The sequence below is a fragment of the Protomyctophum parallelum genome (genome assembly GCF_964188405.1).
Source record: "Protomyctophum parallelum genome assembly, chromosome: 16".
NCBI classification, from domain to species: Eukaryota; Metazoa; Chordata; class Actinopteri; order Myctophiformes; family Myctophidae; genus Protomyctophum; species Protomyctophum parallelum.
The window spans coordinates 3,845,499-3,861,457 of NC_139711.1; the positions used below are offsets into that span (position 1 = coordinate 3,845,499).

The 15,959-nt window shown below is 43.7% G+C and overlaps 1 protein-coding gene across 1 annotated transcript in view; it reads right to left on the minus strand.

Annotated features, from left to right (window-relative positions):
* tenm1 (teneurin transmembrane protein 1) overlaps positions 1-15,959 on the minus strand; it is a gene marked incomplete at both ends in the record, with an annotated part of 340,279 nt that overhangs the window by 113,436 nt on the left and 210,884 nt on the right. The window contains 2 exon segments of the mRNA XM_083785749.1: positions 6,020-6,067; positions 6,149-6,381. Coding sequence (XP_083641875.1) covers positions 6,020-6,067; positions 6,149-6,381 — 281 coding nt within the window.

Below are 15,959 nucleotides of genomic sequence, written 5' to 3' on the forward strand. Positions count from 1 at the left end.
GGATCGGATCAGATGTCTAGATGTCGATAGAAGATGGACCATCGCACCGTTTGGAAACATTATGTTTACTTTTCACGTTTATATTCTAAATAGCGATGACGTATAAAAGCAAGCAGACTGAACCCCTTTTGGCGTTTTAAACATTATGCTGTAATTTAGCTATTGGAAAATAGCAGACCTACAAGCTCGTATAGCGCGCCACCGAGTGGCGCGCTATACGAGCTCGTAGGTCTGCTATTTTTGAAAAATCATGAACATGTGCAGTGCAAAGCTTTTTGAATATATATACTCTTTCAGAGCGAACGTTTTTAACTCAAATCTTTGCTTCTGGAGGTGCAGGTCCCTGAAACATTAACACATTTTCAGATGTTTCAGATGAAGTTTCATATATTTTTTGGGGGTCCTTGACATGAAATATTGAGAACCACTGATATAGGAACATTTAAAAGACATTTAAAAAACGTTTTATTCATTTATTTTGACGTTAAAAGTCTGACCTATAGCCATATGCGCTTGGTCAGTTAACGCTTGGAAAACATATTAACCGCAAATGGCAATGTTGCCGGGTTCGATGTTCACGTTTCATCTTCGTAGCATGTCGTTTAGGATGCTAGGGTTCATTGTTTACCCATGGTATCCTATAGTGACTTTGAGGGCTGCACTATACATTGTTCTCTTATGTGACTATCTTACTTACGTGACTATTTATTTGTTTATTGACTAAGAGAGTTCATGCTTAGTTTGCTTACTCTGCTTATTACGATCTCACACGTGTAAGCCACTTTGATTAAGAGTGTCTGCTAAATGCCTATTGTAATTCTAATTGATTTCCACGCCTCTGGGGCCCATCATGCCATGTAATTTGTTCTCACTTTCTGTCTCTTTTCCTACGTTTTTCAATAAAAAAGTCTTTATAGATATAGAGTATACTGTATATGGATAGATAAATAGAAGTCTTATTTGGCGCGGGACATCTGTTGGAGCATCACCAAAGCTGATTAGGGCATTAAGAAACTAGTCGACTAGATTACTAGTGGACTAGTAAATCCACTAGTCGACCTTGTTGGGATAAGGAAAATAATAATAAAAAAATATATATATGTATTTCCCCCCCCCCCAATTGTGTAGGCCACAAGATCAGGTAGATTATATTAATAGTCACCAATGTACAAATATTTATTTCCAAAAAAAAAAAAAAAAAAATGTTTTTTATAATACAGTAGGTAGTTAACCCTCTAACACCCGCATTCATTTCTACTTGCAAAAAATAGATTTCAACCTTACTACTACTTTGTACTACTAGGACTGACACTAAAACATATGTTAAAAAAAATAAAAAAAATAAAGTTTGATGGAAAATTTATAATAATTATATAATAATTATATAATAATATAATAAATTAATAATTTACATTTGGGGATATCTTTCACAATAATGAATAAAACATGTTCTAGACATTCTAATGGTCACAAAAAAACATATATTACAATTATTGTACCTACTTTTATTAGGGTAAAGGTCAAAAGTCTTAGGTTAAAAAAATGTTCAAAATCAACAACCAGTCGACTTGTAAACTAGGCAACTAGTCAACTAGTAAAAAATGGCTAGAAGTGAATGCCCTAAAGCTGACGTATAGCTGCTCAGGTGGCCGTGGTGATGCATGAGCGCTCATAGGACAGGAGCTTTTTAGAGGTTAAGCACCTACACTTCAACAACATGGACGGGCCAGCAGGCAAACTGCTGACCTTCTGATTAACAGATGGCCTCGCTATACCCGCTCAGCTATGGCGGCCCCAAACACACGTCTTTATCCCATTCTGACCTGAGATCAGATTCATACGAGGTTTCCGCCGGACACACACTGGTCTGACGAACCCATTCTGACCTGAGATCAGATTCCAAAAATGTCAGTCGTTCTTCGATTTTTCAAAAAATAGCAGACCTACAAGCTCGTATCGCGACACTCGGTGGCGCGATATGAGCTTGTAGATCTGCTATTTTTCAATAGCTAAAGCATAACATGATGCCGACACCAAAATGGGTGCCCGGTCAGAATGGGTTATAGATATAAGTCTAAATACATAAAAGTCTTTATAGAAGAGTCTTTATAGATTAACCCATTTTGGCCGTGAGCCCCTTTTGGTGTTTTAAACGTTACGTTGTAATTTAGCTATTGCAAAATAGCAGATCTATACAAGCTCGTAGCGCGGCACCCTGTGCCGCGCTACGAGCTTGTATAGGTCTGCTATTTTTTTTTTTTATCGTTAGAAATGTGTCGCAAATCATTGAATATATATTTCAGAGCGAACATTTTTAACTAAAATATTTGCTTCTGTGGGGGGGTCCCTGGAACTACATATTTTGAGATGGGGGGTCCGTGGCTCAATAGAGATAATTCTGGGGGTCCTTGACATGAAAAAGGTTGAGCACCACTGACATAGAAACATAGGTTTTTCCGATTTTTTTTTTAGGTTTTAGAAGCCTATTTTTTTTTTTTATCGACCTCATCCGTCCAAAATGGGTTAAAGTCTTTTAAAGATAAGTCTTTATGAACAGAAGTCTTTATAGGTCGGGTGGACTGGCAGATCACAACGAATCCCTGTCTCTGCCGCGGCGTGAAGCTTTAGCCGCGAGGCTCTGAAGTATGAAGGTCACGCTCACACGACACACGAGAAGAACCTTCAAATCAAACACGACGGACAACGTCTCCCGAACTTCACTAGTTGTTCTATTGCCTGTTCTTATTGTACCCCTCCTCCTCCTCCTCCTCCTCCTCCTCCTCCTCCTATTCTAGGAATCAAATCAATATCCACGGGGAATAGCGAAAGTGATAGGAAAATATAAATACGGAGTATAGACTGTGCCAATGCAGACGACGGTCGGACGGAGCCGGTATTTACTGCCGCTGTGACACTTGGAGAAGAACGGAGAGTGCACTTTCTCTTGGCATATACGCCCGTACGTATCGATCCCCCTCCTGGCTCTCTCTCTCTCTCTCCGGCGCCGCAAAACCTCAGATTGTTTCTGCTGCACTATAGTCGAGTATGAGTGACAGGTAAGAGGCCAACGGAGAGGCCCTGGGTGGAGGCTTGTGAGTGACAGGCCTGTGGATAAAGTCTCCGTCGTGAGCCGGGGACTGTGAGAGCCGGGCCAGGTGTGTGGGCGTGATCGGAGAGAGAGAGAGAGAGAGAGAGAGAGAGAGAGAAACTGGCAGGTTAGCAGACTCCTTTTTCCCTCCCCTCCGCTTCCCATGGGGGGGTCTGTCATGTTCTGTTCCTACATACACAACCAGTCCAGATGTTATATATACCTCTCGAGGTATTATTTAAGCATTCTCTTGTGTTTTATTTATCCCATTCTGACCGGGCACCCATTTTGGTGTCAGCATCATGTTATGCTTTAGCCATTTAAAAATAGCAGATCTACAAGCTCATATCGCGCCACCGAGTGGCGCGATACGAGCTTGTAGGTCTGCTATTTTTTGAAAAATTTAAGAACGACTGACATTTTTTTTAATCTGATCTCAGAATGGGTTCGTCAGACCAGTGTGTGTCCGGCGGAAACCTCGTATGAATCTGATCTCAGGTCAGAATTGGTTAATTATTCTTCTCCTCATTTGGTTTTCCTTTACATGCGTGGTCTTGTGTAGTTAACCACTTATTCACTTAGTACCGTAAGTACAGTGAGTAGCCTTGAGAACCATTATGGTCATAATGGTCTCTCCCCAATGGTCACAACACCTTGTCGGACATGACGTACAGTATGCCGCCAGGCACTTATCTGGATCCGACCCTCGATAAACACGGGGAGTGGCGTTGTACAGTCTTTGGTATAATTTGGCTGAGGATTGAAATCCTGACCTCCCGATCTCAGGGACACTCTAACCACAAGGCCACTGAGATGGCATTTATTCAACTTAACCCATTCTGACCTGAGATCAGATTCATACGAGGTTTCCACTGGACACACACTGGTCTGATGAACCCATTCTGACCTGAGATCAGATTCTAAAAATGTCAGTCGTTCTTCGATTTTTCAAAAAATAGCAGACCTACAAGCTCGTATCGCGCCACTCGGTGGCGCGATATGAGCTTGTAGATCTGCTATTTTTCAATAGCTAAAGCATAACATGATGCCGACACCAAAATGGGTGCCCGGTCAGAATGGGTTAAGCCCTATATTCAGTACTTTGGCATTATACGACATTGCCGCGCGGTGAGAATAGCCGCTCTCTACAAACGGTATAAATGATATGGCGCCTTTGGTATGATATGGTGCTGTATACACAATGTGCATATATAACATTCACCCAACCTGGTCACCGGGAGGAATCAGGGGTTGAGTCACTTGAGTGTCTTGCTCAAAAGACGCTATGACTTTGAGGGAGCCTGCGGGATCAAACCGGGAAACCTTCCTTTCACATGCAGGGCCGCTCTATACCCGCTGAGCCAACTGCCGCCCACACGCTACGCTCTACCTGCTGAGGCAACTGCCCAACGGCCCACACGCTACGCTACGCTACGCTACGCTCTACCTGCTGAGCCAACTGCCCAACGGCCCACACGCTACGCTACGCTACGCTACGCTCTACCTGCTGAGCCAACTGCCCAACGGCCCACACGCTACGCTACGCACGCTACGCTACGCACGCTACGCTACGCTCTACCTGCTGAGCCAACTGCCCAACGGCCCACACGCTACGCTACGCACGCTACGCTCTACCTGCTGAGGCAACTGCCCAACGGCCCACACGCTACGCTACGCTACGCTACGCTACGCACGCTACGCTACGCTCTACCTGCTGAGGCAACTGCCCAACGGCCCACACGCTACGCTACGCTACGCTACGCTACGCACGCTACGCTACGCTCTACCTGCTGAGCCAACTGCCCACACGCTACGCTACGCTACGCTCTACCTCCTGAGCCAACTGCCCAACGGCCCACACGCTACGCTACGCACGCTACGCTACGCTACGCTCTACCTCCTGAGCCAACTGCCCAACGGCCCACACGCTCACAATATGAAACCATGCCACGGGTAAATATCCACACACTTTGACACAAATCTGTGTTGCAATAAGCCGCAAACCAGCTTTCGGTTTGCGACTGATCAAACCAGCACTAGCTGTACTAGCTGCATGGACGCATTACATGGCATGTTATATAGATGCATGGATTAGCTGTGTTGTGGACACTGTATTGACACAAGGCAGCTATAGCAGCGCATGGAAACAGCTGTTAAAATGTGCTAGAGTGATCGCTTCCAGTGACTGCCGGTCAAACATGTCGGTCCACACAGTGCGCTTGTTTGTGTTTGTGCGTTTGTATTGTGACGTGTGTTACTTTTGTGTTTGTGTGTTTGCGCTGCGTTTGTTGGGTGGTTTTGTGTGTGTGCGTCAGTGTTGTTTTTGTCGACTAAAACTAAGACGGAAAATGTTCGTCGACTACCTTTTTTCACTGACTAAATGGAAACTAAATGAAAACTAAGCTATGACGACTAAAACTAAGACTAAATATATCGACAATTTCTAAAATGTTATACAGTGACTAGTGGACAAGAGATCCAGTATAAGTCATTTTACACTGCGACGCGTTGTGAGCTTGTAGATCGGCTATTTTCAGCAAGTATACAATCTGCCATTACGATGGCATCAAGGCCCGCCAAAACACATTTTAGTCGACTAAATCACCTGTAGATTTAGTCGACTAAAATCGTGTGACATGTAGTCGACTAAAACTAGACTAAACACTAGTACATTCCAGGTGACTAAAATGTGACTAAAACTAAGTGAAAACTATTCAAGAGACAACGACTAAAACTAAAAGAGAAATGTGCTGCCAAAAACAACACTGACGTGCGTGCGTGCGTGTGTGTGTGTGTGTGTGTGTGTGTGTGTGTGTGTGTGTGCGTTCCCCCCAGTACCTCGGGGGTTGTTGAGGGCAGCCTCGGTGGCCTTGCCTCCCTCTCCACAGTGTGTGTGTGTGTGTGTGTGTGTGTGTGCGTTCCCCCCAGTACCTCGGGGGTTGTTGAGGGCGGCCTCGGTGGCCTTGCCTCCCTCACCACAGTGTGTGTGTGTGTGTGTGTGTGTGTGTGTGTGTGTGTGTGTGTGTGTGTGTGCGTGTGCGTGTGCGTTCCCCCCAGTACCTCGGGGGTTGTTGAGGGCAGCCTCGGTGGCCTTGCCTCCCTCTCCACAGTGGCTCTGGTCGAAGGGGAGGCACTGCTCCCCGGTGCCCGCCACCACCTCCAGGTTGCGCGACGGGTCCTTGGGCTGGCCCAGGTTGCGGACGCGGTACACCCGCCGGCTGCTGGTGTCCGACACGTACAGGACCTCGCCCATGGGGTCCATGGCCAGGTAGTACTTGTGGGCCGGGCTGGTGCTGCATGCATGGGGAGAGAGAACAAACGCATCCATCATTTCACACTGGGCCAAAAAAACCGGAACAGAACAATACCTATTCTTATGTTAACCCATTCTGACCTGAGATCAGATTCATACGAGGTTTCCGCCGGACACACACTGGTCTGATTAAACCCATTCTGACCTGAGATCAGATTTAAAAAATGTCAGTCGTTCTTCGATTTTTCAAAAAATAGCAGACCTACAAGCTCGTATCGCGCCACTCGGTGGCGCGATATGAGCTTGTAGATCTGCTATTTTTAAATAGCTAAAGCATAACATGATGCTGACACCAAAATGGATGCCCGGTCAGAATGGGTTAAAATTACTTCCAGAATTCTAGAGTTCATATTTGTAATGGCTCTGCGTGTGTGTGTGTGTGTGTGTGTGTGTGTGTGTGTGTGTGTGTGTGTGTGTGTGTGTGTGTGTGTGTGTGTGTGTGCGTGCGTGCTGAACCGATCAGCGCCTCATTTATTGGCTTGCCAGTATAGGCCACAGAAGTCCACACAGTTTTGGGGGAGCACGTGCATTTTTTTGTATACTTTTTTTTTTATATTTAACTAATTTTTTTCCGAATGGAAGTCAATGGGGGAAGTCATAGATACAGTGCATTTTAGACAAAGTCTCAGAGGTCCACATTTGGAGTCACGCCGTTTTTCCATCTACAGGATTTCCATCCACAATGTGGAATCCACAGGATTCCATTCATTTGCTCCATGAATGTGTAACATGCGGAGGAAAACGAAACAGTCATTTTGACGTGTGTGTATAATCTGTAAGAGCAGAGAGCATTAAAGCATTCAGACCCGAGATCAGATTCTGAAAATGTTCTTCTACATCCTGACAGTTTTCTGAAAAAAGCCATGTTTCTCCTGTCAGTTGATTTTTCAAAAATAGCAGACCTACAAGCTCGTAGCGCGCCACTCGGTGGTGCGCTACGAGCTTGTAGATCTGCTGTTTTTCAATAGCTAAAGCATAACATGACGCTAACACCAAAAGGGGTTCCCCACACAGAATAACACCTCCCCTCTCCACAATTGGAGACTCATTTAACATAAGTGCTTCCGTTACTTTGATAAAAAAAAAAAAAAACGACTGTCAAATATAGAATTTGCTAATTGGGTCTCAAAGTGTGTTTCTGCAGCTGTCAACTTGAGAATAACGTGAGAGTAGCAGTAGGCAAAACATTACTACAATTGTGTTTTTCATTTTCATCTTATGGTATTACATAACACAATGAATGAATGAATTAATTAATGAATGAATTAATGAATGTATGAATGAATTTTTATTTTCGTGTCTTGTCATTAAGACACATCCCTTACGGGATTATAAGACACCAACAACATAAATAAACAATATGACAAGTTCACTTCCCACACAGAAGTTACACAAAGTATTTGATCAAAACAAAAACAGAAATAAGCATTATCATAAAATAAAATAAAATAAAATAAAATAAAATAAAATAAAATAAAATAAAATAAAATAAAATAAAATAAAATAAAATAAAATAAAATAAAATAAAATAAAATAAAATAAAATAAAATAAAATAAAATAAAATAAAATAAAATAAAATAAAATAAAATACGTCACACATAAGTTTTCTTTGTCCGTATGTCCCAAGCTTTCTCTATATATTCTGCTAATGCAAATAATCTTTTGTTCGAAAATCCATCTCAGTCGCTCTGCATCACTTAACCACATCAGATCTATATTTTTACATCTGTTAACCCATTCTGAACGGGAACCCATTTTGGTGTCAGCATCATGTTATGCTTTAGCTATTGAAAAATAGCAGATCTACAAGCTCGTAGCGCGCCACCGAGTGGCGCGCTACGAGAGCTTGTAGGTCTGCTATTTTTGAAAAATCGAAGAGCGACTGACATTTTTAGAATCTGATCTCGGGTCAGAATGGGTTAAATAACTTTTGACGTAGCTCATGATACAACGGGCAATAGAATAGAAAAGAAAATGGAACTCATTCTCAATATCATTTATATCACAGTAGGTGCAGATACTGTACATTCTTCTTCTGGAACTCCTCTATACCTCGCAGTCTCAAGGTGCAAGGGCAAGATCCCAGAACGGAGTTGGGCACATAGGGATCTTTGTCTTTTGGATAATGGGGCACAAACATACTTTTCACTAGCATAACAGCTTTTTATCGTAACAAATGTTCTCAGCTTTGGTTTGAACAATATGTCTTTGCTCTGAAATAAACTATAAAGTGTGTCTTTACCCATGGAGATGTTTACAACCCTGTTATTTAGAAAGCTGTCATGTAACCCAGTTCGTACAAGAGTGTCCTCTATTGCACTCGCCCATGCACCTTTTTTTACTGATACATCCCAGTTGAAAATCTTCCTAGCAACTCTGTTCTCTGGCATTCTGATTGGTCTGTTCCATGAGGCCATCATGCTGCCTCTCCACCTTATCTCACACGGCTCCCAACCCATGTCTCCTGTCAGTGGCGTGCACAGATAGACACTAGGGGGTGCTAGAGCACCCCCTGCCCTTTTGTCAATTTTGCTCTTAAAAAAAAACAAAAAAAGTTTATTTATTTTTCTTAATTTGTAGTGTGTGGACCATGGTGACATTGATCAAATCTTGATAAAAAAAAACGCTTCTACTATATTATTCAGGCCCCCACAATCTAAAGATATGTTTCTATGTCAGTGGTTCTTCGATTAAAGAAAAATAGCAGACCTACAAGCTCATAGCGCGCCACTCGGTGGCGCGCTATGAGCTTGTAGATCTGCTATTTTTCAATAGCTAAAGCACCAAAATGGGTTCCCGCCCCAAAATGTGCTGCACAAGGTGCCCTTTTTTTCACTTGAGCACCTGCCCCCTCTAAATGTCTGTGCACGCCACTGGCTCCTGTTATATTGCTAATACAGGCGCAAATTTGTGCACTCCTAAGAAGTACCGTATGGCTCTATTCTGAACCATTTGTCCCTTCATATTCATGTTTGAGCCCCATATTCCCAGCCATATAATCCATGACAGGGCAGACACACGTGTGAAACCGTTTGGAGTAGGCAGCATATCCCAAATCACCCAGCTGTTTAGTTTTGGGCTATTATGCCACCTACAGTACTGTCCCCTTCGTCTGTACCAGGCTGACACCTAGAGGTTTCTATAGGTTTTTAAAAGTACCTAGGTACCTATGGAAGCCACACCTCTGATGGGTGTGGTTTAGTCTTAAGAGCCCTACCTGCAGATCCTACCAATACCGATGTACCATATTCATAAAGTTAAATGTTCATCCAAGTTAAGACCCAAATATTTGTAATTTTCAACATACTGTAACTTGTGTTCTCCTCGCTGGAACTGAAAATCACTCCTCTTTGTTCTGATTTGTCTGAAATGCATGATCTAAGATAAGATAAGAGTAACATACTGTCTGTACTGTTAGGTTATTATAATTTTTTTACAGTTTTAACCCATTCTGACCGGGCACCCATTTTGATGTCAGCATCATGTTATGCTTTAGCTATTTAAAAATAGCAGATCTACAAGCTCATATCGCGCCACCGAGTGGCGCGATACGAGCTTGTAGGTCTGCTATTTTTTTTTTAATCGAAGAACGACTGACATTTTTTATAATCTGATCTCAGGTCAGAATGGGTTCATCAGACCAGTGTGTGTCCGGCGGAAACCTCGTATGAATCTGATCTCAGGTCAGAATGGGTTAAAACTTCAAAAAAACTTTGGGAACCCATTTGCAAAAAAAAAAGGGTTCCAACTATGGGATTGGAAATATATTCACAGTGCAAAGCATGTGGAAGGGAGGACTTTCAAACCGTCATAACTCAGATTCTATAGGATCTCTGTTCCTTGTGGATTTTCTGCCATCCACATTTCGGATTTAACCCATTCTGACCTGAGATCAGATTCATACGAGGTTTCCGCCGGACACACACTGGTCTGATGAACCCATTCTGACCTGAGATCAGATTCTAAAAATGTCAGTCGCTCTTCGATTTTTCAAAAATAGCAGACCTACAAGCTCGTATCGCGCCACTCGGTGGCGCGATACGAGCTTGTAGATCTGCTATTTTTAAATAGCTAAAGCATAACATGATGCTAACACCAAAACGGGTGCCCGGTCAGAATGGGTTAATTTGTGCCTTTGTTGTACCGCGACGCTGGTGCCATGTCGACGCTTCTGACGAGAGGTAAGGAGTGTGTGCGTGTTCCAAGTGTGACAATAGTGTGTGTGTGTGTGTGTGTGTGTGTGTGTGTGTGTGTGTGTACATTACACCAATATGTGGTCACGAAAAATAGCTGAAAAAACCTCGTCTATCAGTGATGTATAGCTGGGGAGTCGGGACCCCCTGAACCCCTTCAAGGACCACTCAAGGTTCCCCAAGTTGAGAACCCCTCAAGTAGACAGTCAACACGCCCAGCCATCTGGACTATGGGATAGACAGTCAAACACGCCCCATTCATGGGCTATTATGCCAGGAGGATAGACAGTCAAACACGCCCATCCATCTGGACTATGGGATAGACAGTCAAACACCGCCCCATTCATGGGCTATGCCAGGAGGATAGACAGTCAAACACGCCCATCCATCTGGACTATGGGATAGACAGTCAAACACGCCCCATTCATGGCTATGCCAGGAGGATAGACAGTCAAACACGCCCATCCATCTGGACTATGGGATAGACAGTCAAACACGCCCCCATTCATGGGCTATGCCAGGAGGATAGACAGTCAAACACGCCCATCCATCTGGACTATGGGATAGACAGTCAAACACGCCCCATTCATGGGCTATGCCAGGAGGATAGACAGTCAAACGCTCCCATCCATCTGGACTATGGGATAGACAGTCAAACACGCCCCATTCATGGGCTATGCCAGGAGGATAGACAGTCAAACGCTCCCATCCATCTGGACTATGGGATAGACAGTCAAACACGCCCCATTCATGGGCTATGCCAGGAGGATAGACAGTCAAACACGCCCATCCATCTGAGCTATGGGATATAAATTCCACGTGTGCAAGTCTCACTGACATCGGTACAAAGTCTGAACTGCAAGCAACTGACCATATATGGTCAGTTGCTTGCTTGCTATGCAGACCGCATCCATCTTACCAGCAAGGTGCTAACTAGGTTCAACTTCCCATCGACAACAGCAACATTCATCCAAACAGAGAAGTCCTGTCTAATTGTATTACACAACGTCAAACTCGCCCAACATTGCAGCTGTCCGAAAAGCTTGAATTATCCTCTTTCTATCTTGCAAAAGTTTCATAGAAATCCACTGTATAGACATTGTTATGAAGCTATACTTATCCTGTCAAGAAATCCCTTGCAGGTGTGTTGTAGTTTGTAGTGTTGTAGTTTGGATAAAGTGCTTGTTGTAGTCCTATCATCGTACATCATCATACTACATCATCTCATCCCGGCCAATTACAATTTGCGTCCTCCCCTTTGTCTTCACACGCAATGTCTGTGTTCACACAAACACTCAAAACTGGCCATTCATTATCAACGGCATTTAATGTTTGTGTTAGGACAATGCTGGACACATAGGAGGGGCTATAGCGCCCCTCAAAAAAATAAAAAAAATAAATATGGAGATACAAGGTTTCTGCCGGATAGCGACAGGTATACGGTACGGTACGCTATGGGCGTCCTGTCAGTCAAAGCCCTGCAGGATAAAGTGCATAACTGTTTACAGGACTCTGCACTGAACTGCACATGCATAATTAACAGCCAAAGCTAGTCCTGAGAGAGATACTCACTCTGCGGAGGGCCCTGAATGATTCAGAGGGCATGCAGAGACCATACTGTAGTAGACAGACATGGGAAGAATACGCCAGAGATATATATATATATCCCATTCTGACCTGAGATCAGATTCATACGAGGTTTCCGCCGGACACACACTGGTCTGATGAACCCATTCTGACCTGAGATCAGATTCTAAAAATGTCAGTCGTTCTTCGATTTTTCAAAAATAGCAGACCTACAAGCTCGTATCGCGCCACTCGGTGGCGCGATATGAGCTTGTAGATCTGCTATTTTTCAATAGCTAAAGCATATCATGATGCCGACACCAAAATGGGTAACCGGTCAGAATGGGATATATATATATATATATACCAGGCCGCAAAAAACACCTGGCATCGGCGAAGCATGCCGGCGCCAAGAACCAGCAAGAACCGGGGTGGGGGGGGGGGGGGGGGGGGCATGCACACCAGTGTTGTTTTCGTCGACTAAAACTGAGACGCAAAAAATGTTCGTCGGCTACCTGCGACGCGTTGTGAGATTGTATATCTGCTATTTTCAGCATGCCAACCATGCCAAGTGTAAAATATGTCATTATACAACGACATCAAGGCCTGCCAAAAAACACATTTTAGTCGACTAAATCAACTGTAGATTTAGTCGACTAAAATCGTATGACATTATCACATTAAGTCGACTAAAACTAGACTAAACACTATAGAACATTCCAGGTGACTAAAATGTGACTGTGTGAATGTGTGAAAAACGATTCAAGAGACTATATGACTAAAACTAAAATAGAAATTTGCTGCCAAAAACAACAACACTGCAGCACACGCTATATACATATACCTCCCTCCTCTCTCCCCTGTCGGGCTGATAAGGTGTTGCCTATATGCCTTCGATCTTCAAATAAACGCTGGGCTTTAACCCATTTTGGGCGGTGAAAAAAGCCCCTTTTGGTGTTTCAAAGCATTCCGTTATACTTTATAGCTATTGAAAAATATAGCAGATCTACAAGCTCGAGCTTGTAGTAGGTCTGCTATTTTTTTTGGAAAAGTCGTGAGAAAAGGGGGCCGCTGATCTTTGAATATATATTTCAGAAGCGAACATTTTTAACTGAAATATTTGCTTCTGGAGGGGGGGGGGGGGGGGGTGGTCCCTGGAACTACATATTCTGAGATGGAGGTCTGTGGCCCAATAAGAGATATTTCTGGGGGTCATTGACATGAAAAATGTCAATGTTGAGCAACCATGCACTGACAGAGAAACATGCTGTGTTTTTTTTTCAGACCTTTTTTTATCGACCTCAGTCCAAAATGGGTTAAGACGCTATATCCGTCTATTGGGTATAGATGAAGAAAGGGCGCTCAGCGTTACCAGCTTCCCCCCTGCCGTGTGACGAAGCCCTGATCAGAGCCCGCATGGATCTCTCTGATCTCCCCCCTGCACCTTTCAGCACTTCCTCCGCCTGTTTGCTCTATATACTCCTCTCTCTCCATCCCCAAAACTACTTAGAGTATAAAAGAACAAGACAAAGGCTTTTCCGTTGAGTACTGAACACCCCCATATTGTAACCCCCCTCCCCCGAGAGGGTGCCTTTTGCGCTCAAGGGCCCCCGGTCGGTCGGTCGGCCAATAGGCACTTTCCCCGGGTATATAAACATGGAGAGAGGGGAAGGGAAAAGGAAAAAGCGTTTGAAAGCTTGAATAAATGATGAATAGTTAATGCATTTGTCTCGGGAGAACAATGGTATGGAATTGAGGGAGAATGACGCTAGACAAAAAGAAAGGAAGAAAAGATGTGAAGGAGAGAGCGGAGAGTGCAGCTGATGGAGAAAAGGAGAAATGGAGCAATGTGTGCACTGTAAAAAAAAATCTCAGTGGTTCCCAACATTTTCTTTTTCCTTTTGGAGCCTCCGTCTTACGTACAATACATCTGACAAAAGCTGAGACCCCCCACAAGTGCACGTGCACACACACTGTACGCACACACACGCAGTTATAGGGTTAACTTAGTGCAGGCATGCATGTTCTGCAGTGGAGAACCAGACTATATATATGGCAGTGGCTCAGGGGTAGAGTGGCCGGTTGGACTGAACCGCGAGGTTCCCGGTTCGATCCCGGGCTGCCCCAGAGTTAGTGTCGAAGTGTCCTCCTTGAGCAAGGTTTATTTTTTTAACCCATTCTGAACGGGCACCCGTTTTGGTGTCAGCATCATGTTATGCTTTAGCTATTTAAAAATAGCAGATCTACAAGCTCATATCGCGCCACCGAGTGGCGCGATACGAGCTTGTAGGTCTGCTATTTTTTGAAAAATCGAAGAACGACTGACATTTTTTAGAATCTGATCTCAGGTCAGAATGGGTTCATCAGACCAGTGTGTGTCCGGCGGAAACCTCGCATGAATCTGATCTCAGGTCAGAATGGGTTAATGCACTTCTGCGCTGCCTTTTGCTCCTGGAGCATCACAGGCGTGCATTAATGCCAGTAAAGCACACCCTCTCATTATAATTATACAGTATAGAGCGTCGCAGTCCCCTCGAGAGACCCGGAAAAGAAATCCCCGTTCATTTTCCTCATAGACTTTTCAGAAAGTATTTATTTAAAGACGTTTATACGCCGCTGGACAAAGCCAACTCTTGTCGTGACCAAATCATGACGACAAACACAATGTTTTGGGCCAAACAAAGAATTTGAAAGTAGAAAAAAAACGGCAGGTTACAACCATAGACTGTAAAAAATATGGACAAAGCGTTCCCCGGGTCTAACATGAACGTAAAATGAAGCCTGTAATGATATGCTAATTCCTGATGTAAGTCGCCATCTTTTGGTACCAGCTGGCCATTGGCTGGCTCCGTTTTGTACCAGCTGGTCATTGGCTGCCCAGACAACGAGGCGGGACTTCCCCCCTTCTTCTCCGTTGGTTTTTATTTTGACTCGAGTGGGAGGAGAAGACTCTTGAGTGGGAGGGGAATCCCGATCATAGACTGTAACGGTAGCCACGCCCCTCAGAACATACGCGACTTTATGGTCATTTTTTTAATTAATGGGACCATAATTTTCCAAAAATAATATAATGACATTAGCAATGAGACTTTAAACTAGTGACTGGAAGAAGAAAGTATTCATGACCATGTTTATTAAGGTAATACAGTCTAGGTGAAGTTGGGCCAAAATACATGGGCCTCTATGGAGCTATGGGGCTTTTTGGGTCCAGTCCAGCGCCACAACAGGCCATTATATGAACTACCGATTTCAAATGAGGCTTCACGAAATATCTGGCTGACTGCCCCCCTGGTTACAACACCTTTTTTGTTGTTTTTCTTCTTTGTAATTATTGTTTGGTCCAGAATATTGTGTGTGTTGTCATGATTTGTCACGACTCGAGTGACAGTGACTGATGTTAGTTTGCCTCAAACTTTACTCCTTTACCTGCTTTTTTTACTAACACTAACATTACAAAGATGCCCAGATCATCGAGATGAACCCGTGTAGTTTATGGCTGCTCCAACAGTAGTGGCAACATTAAAAAAAAAAAAAAAACGGAATGTCTAATATCCACCGCGGTGGCTGAGACCAGAGCCATTGAGTAATGGTTGAGACGAAGCAGTGAAAGATACATAACGCCAGTCTTACCCATTACCAAATCTCTCTGTTTTATTAACACAATGCTGCTGTACTTTATATACCTCATACTTTAAATGCTTAGTATGAGGTATAAAGTACCGCAGCCTTGTGTTCATAAAACAGAAAGATTGGGTATTGGGTAAGACTGACATTATGTATCTCTCAGGACCTTTCACT